The sequence below is a fragment of the Cervus elaphus genome, chromosome 19, assembly GCF_910594005.1.
Source record: "Cervus elaphus chromosome 19, mCerEla1.1, whole genome shotgun sequence".
Classification (NCBI taxonomy): Eukaryota; Metazoa; Chordata; class Mammalia; order Artiodactyla; family Cervidae; genus Cervus; species Cervus elaphus.
The window spans coordinates 48,631,197-48,656,991 of NC_057833.1; the positions used below are offsets into that span (position 1 = coordinate 48,631,197).

The 25,795-nt window shown below is 35.8% G+C and overlaps 1 protein-coding gene across 1 annotated transcript in view; it reads left to right on the forward strand.

Annotated features, from left to right (window-relative positions):
• The window catches only part of OSBPL11 (oxysterol binding protein like 11), a 91,253-nt gene that overhangs the window by 37,945 nt on the left and 27,513 nt on the right, over positions 1-25,795 (forward strand). Inside the window, exons 6-10 of the mRNA XM_043874471.1 lie at positions 4,916-5,117; positions 7,328-7,473; positions 15,002-15,142; positions 22,135-22,633; positions 25,421-25,607. Coding sequence (XP_043730406.1) covers positions 4,916-5,117; positions 7,328-7,473; positions 15,002-15,142; positions 22,135-22,633; positions 25,421-25,607 — 1,175 coding nt within the window. The remainder of the gene's footprint in view (positions 1-4,915; positions 5,118-7,327; positions 7,474-15,001; positions 15,143-22,134; positions 22,634-25,420; positions 25,608-25,795) is intronic.

Here is a 25,795-nt window from a genome sequence, read left to right on the forward strand (position 1 = left end):
GAAATTATACATTTCTGGGAAAGATACCCTTGAAGATATGTATTGTCAGTACCTATATCAAGGAGTAGACTCCGGGAGTTGGTGATGGACAGGGAGGCCTGGCGTGCTGTGATTCATGGGGTTGCAAAGAGTTGGACACAACTGAGCAACTGAACTGATATCAAGGAGTTCATGATATCAGTATGTCATATTACTGGTGATGTTCACCTTGATCGTGTGGTTAAGGTAGCTTCTGCTTGGTTAAAGTAGCTTTTCTCCACTGTAAAGTTGCTGTCTTTTCCTCTGTAGCTAATAAATATCTGGGGAGTTTCTTTGAGACTATGTAGATATTTTTTCTTTTCAAAGACATTGAGAGAACTTTTGTTGACATACTGACTATGGTTCCCGGTAGGCGTTCTCAGGCTTTTTGTGGTCTTGGTATCTGTTTCACTCTTAAAAATTATTGAGTACCTCAAAGAATTTTTGCTTTATATAGGTTACATTTACCAATATTTACCTTAGAAATTGAAACAGGTATTTTTAAAATGCTTGTTTTTAAAATTTACTTTTAAATTTTAGATGTTTTATTATTTTAAAATAAAAATTAGTAAATTCATACATGTTAACCTAGATAACATATTTTTATGTCAAACAGCTATTTTTCCCCCCCAAACAAAATAATTACACTCAATTTATTGCAAATATGTAGTTTTAGTTGAACTATATGAAAAAAAACTTTGTGGTTGGGAAAAAAAGAATGTTTTAAAATAGCTTTTTAAGGTAAATGAGGCTCTTCTTTGATACTCCAGTAAAACTGGACAGTGGCAGTTTCTTAAGTGTTTGATGCAGTGTGGAATCTAATATATATCAGTGAACTTTTCATGTTTCTGTTTCATGAAAATACATTGGTTTACCTTGCACTTTGAGTGGATCTTTAACTTATGCATGATTTTGTAACACTGCATTAGTCATTTGGAAAATGTTAGTTCAGAATTAGGCAGCCCTCTCAGATATTGGTATACAATATCAAAAATTCACATTCATTAACATCTGTACCAACTTCATCAGAAAAGGCTTTCAATATTGGGAAACTGCCAAGCTTATGGTGACTGACAGAGGTTTTCCAAAATTGTAATTTCATTTTAAAGCTCAGATTTTATAATTGGCAACAAATACTGTTAGTTGTTTTTCTTGAAATGACAAATCATTTTCTTTAATTTTGAAAAGATGTCTACCACATACTCCCAAGCCTGAAGAGGTTTAGTTGTTAGTAATCATTCTGTCAGGGAAAAACAACACTTGTGTTTCTCCTCTATTCTACTATAACACCCCATACTTCTGTACTCCAATCACCAAATGTACGGGGGTTTCCTTCACACTAGGTAATTCTCTGATTCTTGGCAGACTCCAGCTAGGTGTTCTACAATTTAATTCCGTTCTGACACCATTTAGCTGAGATAGTATCAGATCCCACTGCCCTCATTTCAGATGCCATTCCCAGGTCCAGGTTGTCACATGTTCTGAACAACCAATATATATCACATTCTTTCACGTCAGGTGGTGATCTGTGAAAATAAACTGCTAGTTCAACCTGTAACTCAGTCTCACAGGTGCTTTTCCTTGGGCAACCACAGTGCTTTGGCATGCAACACCAGTGTGCTTTTTTTTTTTTTTTTAATATACAGCAGAAGTGTGCTTCTCATTTCTCATATAGACAGTTTTAAATATGTTTACTCAACAGTCAAGATATAGTAAAACTAATAAATTTTACTGATTTTTCAAAAATATTCTTAAATAAAATTGGCTGTCTTTTCCCCAGTCCCCAGTGCCTACTCCGTGAGTCCCCAGTGCCTACTCCGTGAGTGCATGGCAGTGAAGAATACAGTCATGACACTGTTGTATCAACTGCCTTGATTCTAAGACACCAACAGTTTTACCCACCATTGCTTTTGCACCATCAGTGCAAATGCCATTAAGTGAAGAAGGCAAATTAATTTCCTAGAATTATTGTGAAAATAATCTTGACTCCATCAACCCCCTGAAAAGAGCCCCATAAGAGTCTGGAGAGCACTGTTTGAAAATTGCTATTCTAGAGTGGTCTAGCTCCAGTTGGTTATAATGCAAAGATGTAATTCAAAGTGAGTTTGAAAGGAGTATTTTAATCAAAGTCCATAAGTCCAGCAATAAATGAAGTAACAGTTGGCAAAAGCAACTGACTGTTGAAAATCAAGTCATATTGTGACTCTATGGATTTGTTACTTAAGTGTTAAAGTGATCTATTTTAGTATTTACTAATTACAATTAATTACTAATTTACAGTTCATCAATCACTCCATTAATCAGTGCGTGCTTCATGTAGGTTACTATGCTGTGCCTTGGGAGAAGCTAACATCACCAGTCTAGTAAGGGAGAAACATTTAAAATACAAGCGATAAAATCATGATTCTCATCTGATTTTCAGACAAACTCGATGCCACATAAGTGATGTTCATTATCACCGTATTTGTCATACCTAGCTGCAAAACACAGCTTAAGCAAGTTTTCAGCTTTCATGATGGTTTTTCATTCTTAAGGAACCAGTTTTACTAATGTCAGGAACAGTCACTAAAACAGCTTCGCAGAATCAGTTCTATTTCATTGTAAATATATGGTCAGCCCATTTGTTTGCTTTGGAAAGACCCATAACCAAATTTTATTCTTTGGCAGGAGGAGGGGGGCATGCCATGCAGCTTCTGGGATCCAACTGGTACCCCTTGTAGTGGAAGCACAGAGTCCTAATGAATAGACCACCAGGGAATTTTTAGATTTTAACATTTGCGCTCTAATTATAATTTAAAGTTTATTTTTTTCCAGTCAAGAGCATCACTTTCTTAAGCCTCTTCACTTTTTTATTTTAATTTTTAAAAATAATTTGTTTATTTTATTTTTTGGTTGTGCTGGGTCTTCATTGCTGCCTGCAGGCTTTCTCTAATTGTGAATATGGGGACTCCTCTCTAGTTGTGGTGTGGGGGCTTCTCATTGTGGTAGCTTTTCTTGTTGTAGAGCATGGGCTTCAGTGGTTACAGCATGCAGGCTTAGTGGCTTGAGAGCCCTAGAGCTGACTCAGTAGTTGTGCAAGGATTAGTTGCTCTGCAGTATGTGGAATCTTTGCAGACCAGAGATCGAACCCATGTCTCCTGCATTGGCCGGCTGATTCTTAACCACTGGACCACTAGGGAAGTCCTTAGGCCTCTTCACTTATAATATCAACACTAGCAAGTGGCTTTTTTGGGCCATTTGTACAAAGAAACACTTTTCTTCTCTTAAATGTTATATTGTGAGAGCTGATTATTCATATTGTCAATATCCTGCTTATGATTTTTTCCTTTATTAAACTTTTATTGGCTTATAACATAATATAGAAAAGTATGCAGATCATAAATGTACATCCTTTTTTCCTTTGTGTTCTCTGAAGAGTGTATTCAAGTGAATAGGTGTTTTTTTAATTTGAATGTCCAGTTTTTCAAATGTGTTTCTTGTTGTGAGAATAAGAAGTTGTATTCTCTTGAGTTCAAAAAAGAAAGTGAAAAACAATCTCTTGTTTGGCTCTAGATCGACTCTATTAGCCGGTAACGTGGAGCCTGTTTAACCAGCTCACTTCAATCATTAACAACTTTGTTTGAATATGCTTCCTTCTGAATGTTAGACAGTCCCTAAAGGCCATACTTCCTCCATGCTATTACTTTTGCTGTAAAGTCAACCCATCCTTGAATGTTGTATGTCCCCAAGAAGTTTACATAAGATTAGCTGTTTGATTTGTTCTGGAAGGACATTTTTCCCTTGCCTGGAAAGTAATAAATTCATCTTGGTTCAGATATACTTGAGTAGTAATTTTTTCCCTCAGCATTACTAGCACTTGTGACTTGTTTAAGAAATCTGACAAGTATAAAACTTAGTATTTGCTTATAACATTGCTAGAAGCAGAGGAGAAGAGCAATTATAGTTAGAACCCCTAGACCAGTGGGAGATGCAAAAGAGGCATACTATAAACATCCCATTTCTAATTTCATGCCAAGAAGTTCTTGTAAAATGAAGAAATAGGGTAAGTATATAACTTGGCCTTCAAGCTGTAACAGGTTTAGACATAATTACAGCAGGACTGTAAGCATGAATGGGGATTGTCTCTGAAAATCTGGGGCTTATGTATCAACTAATTGTAGAATTTTGTCTATAATTTCTTATCTGGCCTTCTGTTCTGTTTAATCATGGAAGTTCTTTTCATTAGACCAGTGGTAAACCTAATGGATCTGTTTGGCCCCCTTCCCTTGGTCTCCATCCCAGTTCTTAATTAACCTTCTAAGCATGTATCCTTGTATAAAAGAACCTGATATATAAGTGTGCATCTTGTAATTTTAATGTAACTACCTCCTGGATCAAAAAATTAAATACTGGGGGACTCTTTAACCCCCTCAGTGTCTTCACTGAGAGCTTTATACTTTCCTCCTCTCTAATAAATCGTATTCGCTTGCTACCAAAAATAAATAAATAAATATTACCAGTACCCTAGAGGACCCTCTGATGCCTCTTCATCATTATACTCTCTTCACTATCCTGACTTCTAATGTGTAGGGGTTTCCTCACCTATAAACCAAAGATTTATTGTGCCTGTGTTTGAAATTTCTGAACTGAATGAAATATGTGCTTCTCTGGGTATGGCTTCTTTTTAGTCAGCATATGTTGGAGATTTACTTACGTGTTATCATCTTTTGAGTAGCACTATTAAATGCTTATTGGGAATAGCCAAACAAATTTAAAATAGATTTCTAGGCTAAATATATCCTAAAAATGACAATTGTATGTTACATGTTATACAGAATATGGTGATTAAAGTGGCAACTATATGTATACATGCTATACAGAGATTGAGTGAGAAACATGGAACTGTTATTTTCCTTAGATGATGTCTCATGCTGAAGGACAACAAAGAGACTTAATTAGAGGAATTGAATGCCTTCCTGCTTCTGGCCATCTTAGTTCCTTGGACCAGGATCTCTTAATGCTCAAGGCTACTTCCATGGCAACTATGAACTGCTTAAATGACTGCTTTCATATTCTCCAGTTACAGCATGCATCACATCAGAAGGGCTCATTGCCTTCAGGTAAGTTATTGCTTAAAGGTAGGACTGAACATTACAGGTCAAAACATGGAAATAATAACTGCATTCTTTGTAATTCTGCTCAAGAAAATCTTAATCAAAGCAAGACAAATAGAAAACCAATTAGCCTCTTGGTTTTTATTATCGTACTAATGTTACACAAAGTCTCGTTTACTGTGTCCTTTTTCAAATCTAAAACCATTTTAGGTCTCATATAATTAAATATTCCTTTAGAGACCTCAAATTAAACTTGTCAAAAACTGAATTAAAAATTCGTGTCTTCTGTATTTCTGTTGAAGTTGATGGCATTACTCTATCCAGTCAGTCAAAGTAGAAACATTGGAATCATTCCTTGGTTGCTTTAGTCCACTAGTCACTATTTCCGTGTTGAGATACATATATATAAAAGTCTATCAGTCACCTTTCAGTTTGGAAAATAAGATATACATCTAGTATTCGAGAGCACCTATTTGTTGAAATTATTTTATTGGAAAAAACAATGTTATTGCATTATTTGTTATTGCATAACAAAAAATGAAATTTTCTATTAAATGAGATTAATAAACTCGTTTAAAAATTGAGATATAACTGACATATAGTACATATAAAATGACATTGTATATAATTGACATGCAAGTTTAAAGTGTTGGTTAAATACATTTATATATTTATATGCCACCAGAGTGTTAACTAATGTCCCAATCGTATCACATAATTGTCATTTCTTTTTTTCTCTGCCCCTTTGGAACTAAGGAATTCCCTATTCTGTAATGAGAACATTTAGGATCTAGTCTCTTAGCAACTTTGAAATATTTACTGTAGTACTGTTGACTCCATTCACTGTGCTGTATATTAGATCTCCAGGACTTATTCATCTTCTAGTTGCAAGTCTGTACCCTTTAACAACATCACCCCAATTTCCCCACCCCCATCACAATGAATTAATAGTAGTAACTTAGTATTTCCCAGCACTCATTGTTTTCTTATTCAATGAACTCCTCTTGCTTGTGAAAGAAAGATATTTTAGAAAGAACTGATCTAGAAGGACCCTGAGACCAGACGATTTGTTTGATAAAGACTTTTGTTATGATTTATCTGTGAATAATCTCTTAAATCTCTTAAATTCAGTGTTTATGTGCATCCTATTTCAAGAAGTAGGGGAATCTAGATGCTGATATTAAAAATAAACATATCAAGGTAGGAACAAAGAGCTTTCATTTCTTTGAAATTTTGAAACAGGCCCCATGAACTTATCCAGGGCATTCCCCCAATTGTGAATCCCCCTCAGTGAATCCAAACTAAGTGCCAAGGCAAGATGCTCTGGTAGCCTCATAGGTACTTTGTAATTTATTCCTCTACTGAAGTCTAGGATTTTGTTATAGACTAAGTAAATTCCATACTCCTTTTAAATTTCTGGTATAGTAGTCTGAGTATCCCTTAATGTAACACTGTATAACCAAGCTTCTGTGAAACCTAGATCAGCCTCTGAAATCAAATGGAACATTTTCCATTATTGATTAGGCATAGAATCCACTTTGTTAAACTAGTTGAGGGTAATAAGAGACATTTGAGTCATTAACTGAGAAGATGACAAGTCTCTAAATGTGACCACTGTTTTTCATTAGGTCAGCTATTATTTATTCAGTAGAAGAACCTTTCAGTTTAAAAGTATATGGAGCCTTTTTATATGATTGGAAAAAAAAACATAATGGACATGCACCTGCAATTCTTAAATTAGATTGTGGAATTATCTTGATTGGTTAGAAAATTGGTACTGAGAATAAGGTTCAACCCCAAATTGAAGTAGATTTTACTGTTTCACAATCCCAGGCAGTTCCTATAATTGTGATTCCCTCAAATCTAACTGCATAGTGCTTATCACTAGAGGGTCAAGATTCATGCAGAAAGGTCAACTATTGGGGTGAGAATACACTTAGATTCACAGATTTGCCCAGGAAGTGAGTTCACTCCTATTCAGGGTTGATTCACTTAAGTGGTATCTGATTTCAAGTTGGAGGTTGCTCTGTTGTAAAATAACCAATCGTCATGCTCATGCTAATGAGATACAAGTCGCTGTCTTGCAGAGTCTCTTATCTGGCTGAATTGCTTTTAGCCTTGTAGATGCAAAACAAAATCATTTAATAAAATCCACATTTGCTGAACTTTCCAGATTATGAGCAAGTTTCAGCGAAAGTTTTCTCTTACTTCATCAGGAACGACAATCGAATGGTTAGAACCAAAGATACCATTATCAAACCACTATAAAAATGGAGCCGACCAACCCTTTGCAACTGAGCAAAGTAAGCCAGTGGCAGTCCCAGAAGAGCAGTGTGTTGCAGAATCTGGACTATTAGCAAGGGTAAGGTAATACAAAAATACAGTTTTGGAGTAAAAATTTGGAATCGCTGAAAAGCACCTTTTCATTGTCAGGATGTGCATACTCAGAGAGCTCACTCTAAGTGTTGTTCTACTTTGAACTGCATTGGCTTTGGAAGGGCTCTATTGCGTAAAACTTGTACATATTGTGTTTCTAGGTTAAATTATGTGTCCTTCTTAGTTTTAGTTTACTTTTGCTTTATATAAATGTATTTAAAATTTACATGTTTTTCTTTTTCTGGAAAACAGCTTTTCTAATGGAAGATTATTTGCATGATATTTATCTCATAGATTTCTTAATTTAACATTATTTAGTAGGTGTTTGCTATTAAGTTTCTAAGTTTAAAGGTTTACTGTTAAGGTTTTTTTTGATAGTAAGCACTGTACCACACCAATTTTTAAAAGTGTTAGTCTACTTAAAATAACACACAGTCTTATGTATTTAATATTTTTGTAAAGTAATGTTCGTTACACATTTCCCAGAAGCTAAACAGGGCTCTCTTCTATTCTTAGTTCTACCTCTGTAACATATCATACTGTTTTTTTGCCTCTTGAGTTTACATCTTTTATTTTTATGGTTATCATAATTACATAGATAGTTTTGTTTTAAGCTCTTTTTACTTGATACTTCTCGTAAGTGTTTTTATATGTTATTCTGGGCTATATAATTAAAATTTTTAAAGGGTGAAGTAGGCTATTGAATGTCTAGGTTGTTATTTTTTTTTTGTTGTTCGTATAAATAATGCTGTATCATTTTGTCTACTGTTTTATTTTTTTTTCTCCCCTTTATTTAGATTATTTCTTAAGTTATTGCCAACTAAAGTTTTTGAGTCAGGAGTAAGGCATGGTTTCTGGCTATGTGTAAGTTAGTAAATTGCTCCTTGAAAGAAACATACCACAGGGACTCCCAAAGCGGGCAGAGGTCTGGCTCAGTGAGGCAGGCAGGACCGAGGGCGGGGGAGGAGGAGGAAAAGCCTCTTGTTCTTACAGTTTCTTAACTAATTCATTTGTGGAGTCACGCAGTTAGTAAGTATTCATTAAGTTATCTTAGTATATGACAAGTCCAATGTTAAGAGTTAGAGGAGACACAAAAATAGAAGACAGTTCTTTCACTGGAGAGACTTAAAATCATTTAGAGTCCCCAATTACTGTGAGGCTCTAAAAAAGGTGGGCTCGATAAAGGCCAGAAATTGTAGGGACCTAACAGAAGCAGAAGATATTAAGAAGAGGTGGCAAGAATACACAGAAAAACTGTACAAAAAAGATCTTCATGACCCAGATAATCACAATGGTGTGATCACTCACCTAGAGCCAGACATCCTGGGATGTGAGGTCAAGTGGGCCTTAGGAAGCATCACTACGAACAAAGCTCGTGGAGGTGATGGAATTCCAGTTTAACTATTTCAACCTTTGATAGATGATGCTGTGAAAGTGCTGCACTCAATATGCCAGCAAATTTGGAAAACTCAGCAGTGGCCACAGGACTGGAAAAGGTCAGTTTTCATTCCAATCCCAAAGAAAGGCAATGCCAAAGAATGCTCAAACTACCGCACAATTGCATTCATCTCAACACGCTAGTAAAGTAATGCTTAAAATTCTCCAGGCCACGCTTCAGCAATACATGAACCATGAACTTCCAGATATTCAAGCTGGTTTTAGAAAAGGCAGAGGAATCAGAGATCAAAAATTGCCAACATCCGATGGATCATCAAAAAGCAAGAGAGTTCCAGAAAAACATCTGTTTCTGCTTTATTGCCTATGCCAAAGCCTTTGACTGTGTGGATCACAATAAACTGTGGAAAATTCTGAAAGAGATGGGAATACCAGACCACCTGACCTGCCTCTTGAGAAACCTGTATGCAGGTCAGGAAACAACAGTTAGAACTGGACATGGAACAGCAGACTGGTTCCAAATAGGAAAAGGAGTATGTCAAGGCTGTATATTGTCACCCTGCTTATTTAACTTATATGCAGAGTACATCATGAGAAACGCTGGGCTGGAAGAAGCACAAGCTGGAATCAAGATTGCCGGGAGAAATATCAATAACCTCAGATATGCAGATGATACTACTCTTATGGCAGACAGTGAAGAAGAACTAAAGAGCCTCTTGATGAAAGTGAAAGAGGAGAGTGAAAAAGTTGGCTGAAAGCTCAACATTCAAAAAAACTAAGATCATGGCATCTGGTCCCATCACTTCATGGGAAATAGATGGGGAAATAGTGGCTGACTCTATTTTTCTGGGCTCCAAAATCACTGCAGATGGTGACTGCAGCCATGAAATTAAAAGACGCTTACTCCTTGGAAGGAAAGTTATGACCAACCTAAATAGCATATTGAAAAGCAGAAGCATTACTTTGTCAACAAAGGTCCGTCTAGTCAAGGCTATGGTTTTTCCAGTGGTCATGTATGGATGTGAGAGTTGGACTATAAAGAAAGCTGAGCGCAGAATAATTGATGCTTTTGAACTGTGGTGTTGGAGAAGACTCTTGAGAGTCCCTTGGACTGCAAGGAGATCCAACCAGTCCATCCTAAAGGAAATCAGTCCTGAGCATTCATTGGAAGGACTTATGTTGAAGCTGAAACTCCAGTACTTTGGCCACCTGATGCAAAGAGCTGACTCATTTGAAAAGACCCTGATGCTGGGAAAGATTGAGGGCAGGAGTAGAAGGGGACGACAGAGGTTGAGATGGTTGAATGGCATCACCCACTCAATGGACATGGGTTTGGGTAAACTCCACGAGTTGGTGATGGACACAAGGCCTGGCATGCTGCAGTTCGTGGGGTGGCAAAGAGTCAGACACAACTGAGTGACTGAACTGAACTGAACTTACTGTGGGGAAGGCTTGCCTGATGATGTTGAACCCAGGTCCTGTCATCTCCTAATATGTGGGCCAACTCATTAATCATGCTTAACTTTCTCATTTGTAAAGTAGGGGTAATAATACATTATAAGTTGTTATTAAGATAAAGTAAATTTAGCAGAGCACCTAGTTTATGGAAAATGACCCCAGTGTTGTTGGATTTTACAAATCCAAATGGCCATTCATGTCGTATTCTTTGTGGAATGATTATTCCTGGAGCACTGCTGCACAGAATACAGTGTAAACTCAGGCAGAAAACTTTAGTCTTTTTTTTTTTTTCCCATTTATTTTTATTAGTTGGAGGCTAATTACTTTACAATATTGTAGTGATTTTTGTCATACACTGACATGAATCAGCCATGGATTTACATGTATTCCCCATCCTGGAAAACTTTAGTCTTAATGTGACAGATACTGAGATCATGAGCGTGAGAAGGGATGCAAAATGTATAAAAAGATGGGTATATCATATGACTTGTAATTGAAGTGTGGATAGAAGTCTGTGGAAGTAGGAATGAAGACATGAACAGGGAATGTGCATTTCAAATGAAAAATCAGTTGAACTTGTGATTGACTGGATATAGGGTTGGGTAACAAATGACTTCCAAGTTTTTGATTGATTTAATCTCAGTCTAAAATTGAGATTAAAATTAGGGTCCCATTCACAAACCTAGCAAAATTAGAAAGAAAGCTTTTTAAGAGAAGGTTTAGAGTAGTTTATAAACATGTTGAATTTTATGTGGGAAGAGGATGTATGATTGTTAATGTACATGAAAAACAGTTTGGAAATGATGAAACCAAAGCTTTGCAGAGATCAGGACTATAATTTTTTGTGAAAAATTATAAACAATAGATAATACACTCCATCATAACATTTTCATTCTTCTAAATGAGAATACAAAACATGTTGGAGATCAGGATAGAGACATATGGTAGAGATGAGACACAGAGATGTGGGGGAGAGGATTGTTGAATTTCTAAACTTTCTGAAATGAGTAGCCTAGTGTATGACCCAGTGCAAGCAGAAAAAACTCTTTAAGTGCATAGATTCTTTTTGTTCAATTAACAAAAGATTTTAGACTCCACTCAAGCTTTCCTGGTGGCTCAGCTGGTAAAGAATCTGACTGCAATGCAGGAAACCTGGGTTTGATCCCTGAGTTGGGAAGATCCCCTGGAGAAGGGAAAGGCTACCCACTCCAGTATTCTGGCCTGGAGAATTCCATGGACTGTATAGTCCTTGGGGTCACAAAGAGTCAGACACAACTGAGCAACTTTCACTTTCAAGCATACAAGAATAGACCTGAATTGTTTGAAAATTTCACATATGCCTTTTTTGGAATTTAAGTGTCAATGCAGGCTGAAAACATGTATTACAGTGGTGGAAATGTTGCTGTCAGGTGATAGAGAAGATAAACGCTAGAGACTAGAATGAAGCCCACAGTTTCTTAGTGCCCAAGTCAGAAATCAGGAAGACAAAAAATGGGGTTGGTATGAGTTTTGTGGAATTTCCCTTTGCCATGCAATCGCCAGATATTGTGAATTCCTAGAAACTCAACTGCTTTTGTCACTGCATTTACTAGTCATTCTGAGTTTGTAGGGATTTTATACATTTGAGCAGTTTGTTTGAATTTTGGTAATGCTTTTTTTTTTTTAAACTTATCTTTAAGAAAGGCATGATCTCTAAGAAGAGGCGTTTCAAAAAGAAAAGAGAGCTTCCAGAATCTTCCATTCATATTACACTTTAGAATCAGTATTTATTCATGAATGGAATTCTTTTTTTTCTATTTTATTAAGTGGTTTGACTATTTTTATAAAGATAACAAAAATATGTTCTTTAGCTTTTCTATCAAATTTGTTTATCTCTTTAGTTTAATACTATTTTCATTAGAGTTAACTACACAATAAACTTTGTGTATAATTGTGTATAATAATGTTAAGGCTATATTTGCATTATTAATCTGTGTCCTAGGTTCTGACCTCAAATGTAATAGTACCTTTCAGAAGCTGAAGGACATTATTTAATCAAGATCTGTATTTTCCCCCTCAACATTTCTCAAATGAAAAATTGTTATATTTGGTATTGTATATAGAAAGAGGAATGATCTGCTTTTCCCTCTGATTTATAATGAGTATACGTTCACAAATAAACTATATTATGCAACTGACTTAGGGTGGATTACAGGAAGTACTTCCTGACAGACTTACTAGCCATAGAAAAGGGAAATTGAGAAATTCGCCTTTGGGAATCTCTCCTTAAGGTCATAAAAACAAATAATTGTGGTATATACAAACAGTTGGTGTATTTGGTCTCTGAAAAAATGAATTGGACTCAGTTCAGTTCAGTTCAGTTGCTCGTCATGTCTGACTCTTTGTGACCCCATGGACTGTGTCACACCAGGCTTCCCTGTCTGTCACCAACTCCTGAAGCTCGCTCAAACTCATGTCCATTGAGTTGGTGATGCCGTCCAGCCATATTATTCTTTATCATCCCCTTCTCCTCCTGCCTTCAGTCTTTCCCAGCATCAGGGTTTTTTCCAATGAGTCAGTTCTTCACTTCAGGTGGCCAGAGTATTGGGATCTGCTTCAGCATCAGTCCTTCCAAAGAATATTCAGGACTGCTTTCCTTTAGGATTGATTGGTTTGATCTCCTTGCAGTCCAAAGGACTCTAAAGAGTCTTCTCCAACACCACAGTTCAAAAGCACCAGTTCTTCGGCATTCAGCTTTCTTTATAGTCCAACTCTCACATCCACATGTGTGACACTGGAAAAACCATAACTTTGACTAGATGGACCTTTGTTGGCAGAGTAATGTCTCTTCTTTTTAATATGCTGTCTAGGTTGGTCATAGCTTTTCTTCCAAGGAGCAAGCATCTTTTAATTTCATGGCTGCAGTCACCATTTGCAGTGATTTTGGAGGCCCAAAAAATAAAGTCTGGCAGTTTCCATTGTTTCCCCATCTATTTGCCATAAAGTGATGGGACTGGATGCCATGATCTTCGTTTTCTGAATGTTGAGTTTTAAGCCAACTTTTTCACTCTCCTCTTTCACTTTCATCAAGAGGCTCTTTAGTTCTTTGCTTTCTGAACTGGACTATTAATTGATTTATCAGAATTTGAGCTAATAAAGACTTTATTGATAGAAGTGATGATAGAAGGGAAGAAGAAAAAAGCAGAACAAAGGCAAAAGAATGACCAGAAATTCATTATTTTTCATCTCTATCACCATGTTTTGTATTTTGTTTTTAATATTTTAAGAATATTAAGTTCTTGATTTTATGCCTGATTAGGGTTGGTTTTCTTTGTCTAGCTACAGAGAACAGATGGGCTTCTTGTTTGATAGGATTTGCTTATGGGAAGAGAAAACTAAAGGCAGAGACATTAACAGAATCATTTCTTTTTTAAAACCCTCATAACTTAAATTTTAACACATTAGCAAAGATAATATACTCATGAAAGCTCTCTTGCACGAAGGTAATGAAAAGAGGTACTCCTGAGAAAGATTGTATTCCATCCCCACATAAACATGAAAAGTGACATCCAATAAGATTATTTAGAATTTTGGGATTTGAAACTGTTACTTGTTTAAATAAAAATAAGAAATTAGATTTCTCTGACTTGCCCAGTGGTCAGTCCAGTGGTAAAGAATCCATCTACCAAAACAGGGAACACAAGTTTGATCCCTGGTCCAGGAAGATTCCACATGCCACAGGGCAGTTAAGCCTTTGCGCCACAACTACTGAGCCAGTGAGCGGCACCTACTGAGCCAGCGAGCTGCAGCTGCTGAAGCCCACGTCCTCTTGAGCCTGTGCTCTGGAACAAGATAAGACACTGAAATGAGAAACTCGTGCACCACAAATAGAGGGTAACCTCCTCTTGCCACAACTAAAGAAAGCCCATGTGCAGCAACAAAGACTCAGCACAGCCAAAATTAATGAATAAATCTAATTTTAAAAAGGAAATGAAATTAGAGTTCTTTTAAGCAGTTATTTGGAGCTAAGACCTTTCTAAGAGGAGGGTAAACATTTTTGGCTTTTCTAGGGGTTGTTTTATTGATTGATTGAAAAACTGTGTAGAGAACCTTTTGTGGTCTTAAGACTGCATAACCAACTACAGGGTTTCCATACCTGCACCTAGAATTTTCTTCATCCCCAAAGTTTCTTCCTGACAATTCCAAGGATGAGTAAATATCTAAATACAGATTACAGAAGTTAGACTGGATATGTACAGTCACTTTAAAATTTTACTTTTACAGTGTAAGCTTAAAAATAGGGCAAATATTTAATTCTCAAAGCATCTTGAATTATAGATAGTAGTAGGGTCCCTAGGCAGGTGGAGAAAGCCTTCAAAGCCTAAGTTTCAGATGAGACATTTTTTCACTCTTCCTGAAAAATCCTATTTTCACAAAATATATGTATTTTATGTGTGATGCTTATGACAAAACAACAGTATGTTCAATGTCAGTGATAATGCGTTCATTGAAGGAAATCTATTCCATGGCCAAATGATGTAAGTTGTATTTTCAGAAAGATTTTTGTCTGCTCTCAGTTTTGTTTAGGCCTAATATGTCTTCATCTGATGTTTATACTTTTATTCTTAGTGCATATTAACACGCACTTATAACAACAGACTTTTGCTTTATTTTGCATCAAGGAACCTGAAGAAATAAATGCAGACGATGAGGTGGAGGATACTTGTGACAATAAGGAGGATGACCTGGGAGCTGTGGAAGAGCAACGCAGTGTTATCCTACATCTCTTGTCACAGCTCAAGCTGGGCATGGACTTAACAAGAGTAAGTAATGGGATAGACAGTCTATGAAGATCATTTGGTCAGGACTGTACCTATAATTGTTAATGCTGTCAGGGCTTTTTAATCTTTATGAGTTTGTTTCTTTTTCTCTTGATCAGCATTTCTTATTTTCATTAAAAATGTGATGGTTTTTTTGGTGCAGATTAAGTCACATGGCAACTAAAGACCTGTAATCTTGTTTCTGTGCAAAATAAAAGAGTCCATTGGGATACAGAATTGGAAAATGTAAAGAAAAGGATTTAATCCCATAAAACCATTAAAGTCATTGATCCTTCTGCTTTATTCTTACTTCCCATGTTTGATAGTACATTTTAGGTATTCTCTGTAACAGAGGTCAGCAAACATTTTCTGTAAAGGATCAGATAGTAGATGTTTTTTGCTATGTGGGCATAGATCTCTGTTGTAACTATAGTTGATACATAGTTGTAACTATATATATGGTTATATATATATATATATATAGTTGATACATAGTTGTAACTATATATATAGGGGTTAGGGACACCAGCCCCTCATGTAGTTGAAAATCCGCATGTAATTTTTGATTCTGTCAAAACTTAGGTACTAATTTATTTTCTGGGAGCCTTACCAATAACATAAATACTCAGCACAACTTTTGTTTATATGTGTTACTAATAGTAGACATCAAAAATGAAAAGAACGTGAAAAACATTCATGTTTATTTACAGGTATAATAATTTATGCATTGATAATGATGAAGCAGCAACATGATTGTTTTATTGTATCCTAGTGCAGTAAGCTTCATGGTAGCCTAGCCTATATACTAATGAATAAATTGTTATAAAATTTTTGTGACATAAGGTATTACAGTCATATTCATGATATAGGAAACATTACATTTTTTAAAAATCCAACATACCTGTGATAATACAGTTTCTTGCAGTATGAGAGAGGTGTGATAGTTATGGTAATATAGTTCTTTGAAAGCAAAGTTATGAAACAGTAAGAAAACTAACATATTCATTTTATATTATGTATTACTCCTCTTAAGCCTGTGTAAGTGTAGACTATCCACCTCAATACAAGTCTTGCACATGATGTTCTGCATATATATTTTTGTATATTTATTGGAAAAAAAATCCATGTATTTTGACCTGCATTTCAAACCCATATTGTTTAAGGATCAGCAGTATTCAACCCAGCCTGTGAAGTGTAAAAGCAGCTGTGGATAATACTGGGTTGACCAAAAAGTTCATTTGGGTTTTTCTGGGTAATACCTTACAGAACAAACCCTTTGGCCAGCCCAATATGTTGGATTGGATGGATGTATTTCAGCAAAACTATATTACACAAACAGGAAGCCAGATTTGACCTGAAGGCCATAGTTTGCATACCCCTGGTCTGCAGGCTTGCTACTTTAAAAATGTGGCCTGAATTAATTTGATGGTGGGAGTCCTTTTACTGTGTGCTGTGCTTATGCTCAGTCGTGTCCGACTCTCTGCGACCCCATGGACTGTAGCCTGCAAGGCTCCTCTGTCCATGGGGATTCTCCAGGCAAGAATACTGGAGTGGGTTGCCGTGCCCTCCTCCAAGGGATCTTCCTAACCAGAGATTGAACCCAGGTCTCCCACATTGCAGGCAAATTCTTTACCATCTGAGCCACCAGGGAAGCCCAAGAATGACTGGAGTGGGTAGCCTACCCTTCTTCAGGGGAACTTCCTAACCCAGGAATCAAACCAGGATCTCCTGCACTGCAGGTGAATTCTTTACCAGCTGAGCTACCAGGGAAGCCCCCTTTCACTATATATGTGTATATCAAATCACTACAATGTACACTTTAAATAACTTATGGTTTTATTTGTCAGTTATGCCTTATAACTGAAAGAAGAAATAAATCTGAAAGTCAGTATCATCACCATCACCTGAGAACTTGTTAGAAATGTATAATCTTGGCCCCAATCTCAAAGTTAGAGAAACAGAATCTGCGTTTCAGGAAATACATACATATGCATTAAAGTTTGAGAAGCACTGATGTATAGTTTTTAATTTTAGGCCCATCTTCTCCTTTCCCAGTTTATCTAATGAGTGTGCCTTAATTTGTTTTAACAATTAACCCATGACATTGATTTAGAAAGCCAATAAGGTTCAAAACTTATGTATGTTAGACATTTACTACTGTGGAATTACATATTTTGAATCACTACTGACACTACTTTGCGTTAGTGTGGAATTTCAAAATTGACTTCAGGATATATATTTTGAATTGAGGTTTTCAATGCCTGTGAGGTAGTAAAAGTGTAATTTAAAAGGTTGTTTGATTCCAGTGAATTACTTACCTGAAAATGTAACTTAAATAAAAAGCATTTTGCCTTTAGCATTCACTTTGAAGCATTTCAAAATAAAAAAATATATTTCTTTACTTCGACTTATAGTAATTATAAGAGAGTTTGTAAGTAAGTTGATTCAATTAATAACCTACTAAGAAGCAGATATTTTAGGAATAGATAAAGAAAGCCATTCTAACAATTCATCTTTCATCTAATCTTAGTATTTCAACTGGGTATCATTTTTATTCTAGAAATATTTTCGTATTAGTGGTTCAGAAAAGACTAGTTTTAAAATTGGTTAAAATGAGCATTAGGTATAGATTTATTTGGTTATTGTGGTATTTGCTGTCTTCTAGTAAATTTAGGTTTTAAGTCATAAGAACAATGTTGGGGTTTATGAGGCATTAGAACATTTGAAAAGAATGTGCTGTAGTAATAATCCAGATGATACATTCTCTTTTAACATAGATGATGAATTCAATGTAGTTTGTCCACATTTGTGCATTGTTAATTGAAAAAATATATATTTTATTTATATATAAAATCATTAACTGATCACAAATTATAGTCCATGGGGTGGCAAAGAGTTGGACATGACTGAAGTGACTTAGCACACATATAATATTTATTTTTTATTTTTAAAATTTTATATTTATGTATTTTTAATCAGAGGATAACTGCTTTACAATGTTGTGTTGGTTTCTGCCATACATCAACATAAATCAGCCATAGGTATATGGCTTCCCTTCCACCTCCCACCCCATTGTAACTCTCAGAGTTGTCACAGAGCACTGGGTTGAGCTCCCTGTGTCCCACTTGCTATCTGTTTTACATACAGAAATGTGTATGTTTCAATGCTACTTTCTCAATTCATCCCATACTCTCCTTCCCCTCTGTGTCCACAAGTCTATTCTCTATGTCTGTATCTCTATCGCTGCCCTACAAATAGGTTCGTCAGTACCATCTTTCTAGGTTCTATATATATGAGTTAATATTCAATATTTGTTTTTGTCTTCCTTACTTCACTCTGTGTCATAGGCTCTAGGTTCATCCACCTCACTAGAGCTGACTCAATTTCATTCCTTTTTATGGCTAATATTCCATTGTGTATATGTACCACAACTTCTTTATTCATCTGTTGATGGACATGTAGGTCGCTTCCATGTCCTGACTATTGTAAATAGTGCCCCAGTGAACATTGAGATACTTGTGTCTTTTAGAATTTATATACGTTTAAAAGAATGGTACTTTTTGAACAACGTTAAAGAACCTGGTAACTGAACTGCAGTCACGTACACCTCCTATCTAACAGTGACACTGAGACAGCAAAGAGTTATCGAGCCACCTTATATTCCGGACACTGTTAGGTATTGTGACTACAGCCACAAAGAAGGCCCTTACTTGCATATTGTGAATAAGTAATAGCCATTTTTCCCATTATTTTGTTCTTTTAAAAATAGTGTCATGAATTTAGTATAAACTTTTCAAAGAAAGTTTTTGAAAAATAAAAGGAAAAAAATCTATAATTCTACCATCCTAACAACACAGATGTTACTTATTGTGATTTCCTTCCAGTTTTTCTTTATATAATTATATTTTATATCCAATTTTACAATATTTCCCTTTTTTTCAGTTAATATCTTTTTTTTTGTGAAGTGTATTGTACACACAGAAGACTGACTAGAGTGCATAGAAAGAGTTCAGAAAACACTGGTAAAATAAATACCTGTGTACCCACCTCTGATTAAGTTACAGAACATTGCCAGATCTTGGAAGCTCTCTGAGTGCCCTTTCCAGTTGTAGTCTTCTGTTTTTTCCTAGATATAACCACTTAACTTGTCTTTTGTGTTAATCATCCCCCTACTTTCATTTATAGTTTTACCACCTATATATGTATCCTGTAACAGTGTTACTTAGAGGAAAGTGAATAGTGAGTACAATCTTGGCTGTATATTTTCTTTATATTTCTTATGAGAGGTATTCTTAGAGATCTGGTGTTTCTTGGATTTCCCCTCATGTTTAAGTATAAGTTCAGTTCAGTCGCTCAGTCGTGTCTGACTCTTTGCAACCCCATGAACCACAGCACGCCAGGCCTCCCTGTCCATCACCAACTCCCGGAGTTTACCCAAACCCATGTCCATAGAGTCAGTGATGCCATCCAACCATCTCAACCTCTGTTGTGCCCTTCTCCTCCCGCCCTCAATTTTTCCCAGCATCAGGGTCTTTTCAAGTGAGTTAGCTCTTCACATCAGGTGGCCAAAGTATTGGAGTTTCAGCTTCAACATCAGTCCCTCCAATGAACACCCAGGACTGATCTCCTTTAGGATGGGCTGGTTGGATCTCCTTGCAGTCCAAGGGACTCTCAAGAGTCTTCTCCAACACCACAGTTCAAAAGCATCAATTCTTCTACATTCAGCTTTCTTTATAGTCCAACTCTCACATCCATACATGACCACCGGAAAAACCATAGCCTTGACTAGATGGACCTTTGTTGGCAAAGTAATGTCTCTGCTTTTTAATATGCTGTCTAGGTTGGTCATAACTTTCCTTCCAAGGAGTAAGCATCTTTTAATTTCATGGCTGCAGTCCCCATCTGCAGTGATTTTGGAGCCCAGAAAAATAAAATCAGCCATTGTTTCCACTGTTTCCCCATCTATTTGCCATGAAGTGATGGGACCAGGGGAACTAAAAACCTAATTTTAAGTTTTGAACATGTGAGTGGAGCCTGTGCTTTTCAACACAGTAATCTGAATTGTTGGGGAACCTGATGTTAGTATCATTTAGATTTTTCCTCTAGGGTTAATCGAATTCCCCCAGAAGAAAATTCTTCTAACTCTTGCTTGATAGGTAAAGCAAGTAGGAGTTAGGGAGGAAAAGAGGGCTAGATTGGAAAGTGTCTTAGTATCAATCATTTAATTTATAGAGGGTTACTTCGTACCCCTTTATCATGTCATTTAACTAGACCCAGAGTATTCTTGGGCCTCCCTGTAGCTCAGCTAGTCAAGAATCTGCTTGCAATGTGGGAGACCTGGGTTCGATCCCTGGGCTGGGAAGATCTCCTGGAGAAGGGCATAGCTTCTTCTCCAAACCCATTCCATTATTCTTGCCTGGAGAAATCCCTATAGATAGAAGAGTCTGGTGGGCTACATTCCACAGGGTTGCAAAGAGTTGGACACAATTGAACACAGTACAGAGTTAAAAACGTAGACTGTTTTAATTTTATTTTCACATTTCCCTCTTTCATTTGTATTACTTCCTAAGACAAGATTCTTGGAAGAATCATTACTAAGCTAAATGGATATGAAATCTTCAGGCTCTTGAAAAAATGTTGCCAGATTGTTTTGTCACAGAGTTGAGCCAGTTTCAGTGCTTCTCCAATTCTGCTTTAAATAAAATGTTTAATCTTCCTTCTATTTAATGGTTTTAAGGATCAAAAGCTCTTTTCTTAGAATTAGTCTTCTTGTGCTTAAAATTAAATGTAAATTACCATTCTCTTCCCTTATGTCTTTCCCCTTATGATACTTTTATCCAATCTAGGAATTTGAAGTGGTTGGTTTTTTTTAGTTGACCCTTTTGAAGTCCTGAATTGATTGTTTGACCTTAACAGTTTGGAAAGGCTATTTCCTTTTAAGCATGCTTATATTTTTTAATTAACTTATTTTTAATTGAAGGATAATTGATTCATAACATTGCCCTTGTTCCTGCCATACTTTAACATGAGTCAGTCGTAGGTACACATAATGTTCCCTCCCTCTTGAACCTCCCTCCCACCTCCCTCCCCACCCCACCCCTCTAGGTCGTTACAGAGCCCTGGTTTGAGCTCCCTGGGTCACACAGCAGATTCCCCTTGACTGACTGGTAGTGTATATGTTTCCATGCTATTCTCTCCATTAGTCCCACCCTCTTCTTCCATTCTGTGTCCATGAGTCTCTTCTTTATGTCTGCATGCCCACTGCTGCCCCGTGACTAGGTTCACCAGTACCATCTTTCTAGATTCCATGTATATGCATTAATATACCGTGTTTTTCTCTTTCTGACTTACTTCACTCTGTATAATAAGCTCCGGGTTCGTCTGCCTCATTAGAACTGACTCAGATGCACCCCTTTTTATGGCTGAGTAATATTCCATTGTATATATGTACCACAACTTCTTTATCCATTCATCTGTTGATAGACATCTAGGTTGCATCCATGTCCTAGCTCTTGTAAATGGTGTTGCAATGCACATTGGGGTACATGTGTCTTTTTCAATTTTGGTTTCCTCAAAGTATAGCAGGCTTATTTTTTACTGAGACAAATTACTTTTCTTTTGTGACTCTGCTTTTAATACCCATCTAGAATGAAATATTTTCGGGGAAATAAGAATCATTCTCTACAGATGTATCAGGTCTTTGAGAAGACCTCTAATTAGGAATATAAAGAACAAAATAAAGAAACAGACTTGAAAGAAGCAGAAATCTCTTAGAATAGAGGACCAGACCAGGAAGGTCCTCACCTTTATCTTCTAACCCTTCTCTTAAATTTTAATTTTTCCTATCATGTTCTAATTTTTTCTGAATTTTCTTTTTCAAAAAGCATTCTTGTTTCATGTGTATAATATCATCTCAATTCTCTGAAAGTATTTATTACTGTTTTTTTGTACTGCCCTCTTTGGTTGATTTGTTGTTGTTATTGTTGTTGTTTTAGGTGGTGCTTCCTACATTTATCCTAGAGAAGCGTTCCTTGTTGGAAATGTATGCAGACTTTATGTCTCATCCAGACCTATTTATAGCCATCACTAATGGAACTACAGCTGAGGACAGGATGATTCGTTTTGTTGAGTACTACCTTACCTCATTTCACGAAGGCCGTAAGGGAGCCATTGCTAAGAAACCATACAATCCTATCATTGGAGAAACGTTTCACTGTTCCTGGAGGATGCCCAAAAGCGAGGTAGCATCCAGTGTCATTAACAGCTCTTCTACCCAGGCCATCACAAATCATGCACCTCCATCAGAGGAGGCTTTGAACCAGATGGGTTCAGACTGTTACATGGTCAGATTTGTTGCCGAGCAGGTTTCCCATCATCCTCCAGTCTCAGGATTTTATGCAGAATGTGCAGAGAGGAAGATGTGTGTAAATGCACACGTCTGGACTAAGAGCAAATTCTTAGGCATGTCAATAGGCGTGACAATGGTCGGGGAAGGTAAGTAGAAAAAATTATTATCCAATTTTTCATATCAAACCATAACCTTAAATTGGGGGAAGCTAGATAAATATCAACTGTAAATTTGAACTGTATGTGTACTACTTTTCCCCCTAATTCCTAGTATGTTTCAGAATGTTGGTAGAGGGGAGAGGGTGAATCTATCAAATAAAAATTTTTTGGCAATTTTTTTCCTGATTTTAAATGTAAATTATTTTTATTATAGAAAATTTAGTAAACTTAGAAAAGTGTCAAGGAGAAAATGTATGTCTAATCCCTCCATTCAGAGATAGATAAATTTAGCTAGTATTTTGTATTTTTTCTGTGTGTGTATGTTCATACTTTCAGTTTTATAAAATTAGGATTCTCTCTATGTAGTTGTGTCCTCCTTTTTTGCAGTGAATATTTTCTCAAGTTTTTGATAATGCTTTAAAACATAAAACATGTTTTTCTTATAAATAGCACTCAAGAAATATTTTCTAGGCAAATGTGTGTCTGTGTCTTTTATATATCATAGGAAATATTCATAAAATATTTTAAAATATACTGCCAACCTTTAAATCTACTCCAGCACAAATTATTATAACAATTAAATACAGTGTTTTTTGGCTAAGAATACAAAAAACAGATTAACAACAACAGACAACTCTCCACAGAAATCTTTTCAGAGTTAATGAAAATATAATGGCAGGAAAAAACTCTGCCATTTTAATGTCAGAGGAACACTTGTGTGCATAAGAAAATTTGTTGTAAATATAAGCTGACACTGTAAGCATGGTGTAGTTAAGCCTGGGACCCTAATATTTTGAGACTGTGGTGTTTTAGCCCTGAAGAAAATATTTTATTCCCTTTACAGGCATTCCTCATCTTTAACACCTATTGTGCTATGAGTCAGTTTCCAAGTAATATTTCAAACTAATTAAATTTTTTATAACATAGTAAGATATTGTATTAGTTTAAAAAAAAAAAGAGTTGGCTCACTCCAGTTATAAGGTATATCACATTAACCTTAGGCTCTTCACAAAGCAGTTTACTTGTTTTAGAGATGAAAAACCTGAAGTCTGGTAGTGATGGAATGTGTCCAGAATCATAGAAATTAAGGCATAGTCAGATTTAGACCCTCATTCTTTGACACACTCTCCCCAAGGGCAGTTACTCTTACCAGTTCATGAGACAGAAAGTATCTCGTAGCTTCTCCCACTCTAAGAAAGGAAATACCTCAAGAAATGAGGAAAAGCATTAATATCTTAACCACATGTTAAATGAGAAGGTGGTATGATATTTTTTTTATTATTATTTAAGTGCTGGTTATATATTCATAGATTTGCCTTTTTAAAATTAAATTACCTTTGGCACCCTCAACAGAAGGTAAATTAAATCAGAGAATGGAACTTCTGACAGTTTATTTTGCTCCTGTTAGTAGCTCTGATTTTCTTTAAAGTAGGAGGAAAATGTGTTTAATTATTAGATAAATGAGATTTTAGAATTCTTTGAATTTCAGTTATCCTAGCTAGTCTTATTTTCCTATTCACTAATTACATATTTCTTGGAGCTTAAATTCCATAATGAATGTTAACTCTTGCTAACTATATTCCTAGAAATAAAAGATCCTGAATCCAGTTTGTAAGGCCAAATGTTTTTAGAAAAGAACATGATATCCTTTCCAACTTAGAATTAATCCAGTTATTGTCAAATACTTGAATAACCAAGTATGTTATAGTATGTCTCTGATAGCTCCCATTATATATAAATATATACAAAACCATGTTTCTTTTCCTATGGCTCAATTTATTATTGCCCTGTGCAAAAACTACTAAGAACAATACAAAAAGTAGTTGCTGTTGCTTTATGTAGACTGCTTTAGAACTCAGTCTATTTGTGTGTCCTAAAATTTTGACTGTATGAAAATATAATTTTTGCCCTTTTTTGTGAACATTAAGAACACAGTACTTCATGAGCATTTATTAAGAGAGAGATACCCTCAGAGTTCAAACTAGCAGTACATATCCAGTTTGGTGTTTATTTTGATGGTGAACTAGGTAATGAGCTTAGGTTAGTAATGTAATTAGCTCAAGTCTCCTCAGTGTCTCTTAATCATCTGTGATAGATTGATTATTCATTAATGTAATTCCCTTTTTTTGCCTGTAGCTCTCTTTATATGTTTTTTAAAGTCATCTTTTAATATACTATCATTTAATATAGAACAAGCCCCATTAGAATATTGTTTGAAAACTGCCATTTCTAACTCTTGTAGCTTTGCCTTAAATATTTCAGAATTTGGCAAGCAAAATTATTATGATGACATTAGTTTATATCATAAAATAACTTTTTTCTATCTTAATATGCATAGAATAGAATGAAGAACTCCCCCCATGTCGTTTGAGATTAAGGTCTGTGTTATGTTAGATATTTAGTTATTCTAAAAGCTACTTTGAAAGTTATTAATACTAGCTAAAGATCAGGTCTTATGATGATACAGTCTAGCATGGACTTAAATTCTGACTTGAAGTTTTATTTTATTTTTAGGAGCATTAGAGGGAATTTTGTTCCTTGAACCCCAAAGGGATACTAAAGTCATAGTGAAAGTAACCTTGATTAACTGTTACCATGAATTGTTGTCAAATGTAATTGTAAATGAAGCCAATTTCATGCAAAGTGAAAAGAAAATTAAGCAAAATTATGATGTTCTTTTACCAGGCAGAAAAAAATCCTAATACGGATTTTACATAGCTATCTTTTTTTGTTGCTTTTTAAACGTATTATCCACCTTCATGTTTTCACATTCAGGTATCCTCAGTCTGCTGGAGCACGGAGAAGAGTATACGTTTTCTCTGCCTTGTGCATATGCCCGGTCAATTTTAACTGTTCCTTGGGTAGAACTGGGTGGCAAAGTCAATGTCAACTGTGCAAAAACTGGGTACTCTGCCAGCATCACTTTTCATACTAAGCCATTTTATGGTGGCAAACTGCACCGGTAAGAATATTTTAGTGATATCTGGCTCTTAGGCTGTCAGTTTAATCTTGTATTATAACTCATTCATTTTCTTCTTTGTTTTTTGTGAAATGGGGTTGGATTTCTATTCATGTTTTTTTTTTTTTTAATATATTTCATCTTTGAAGGAATTCTGAAAATTATGATCTGATTTTAAAAATAGTAACAGA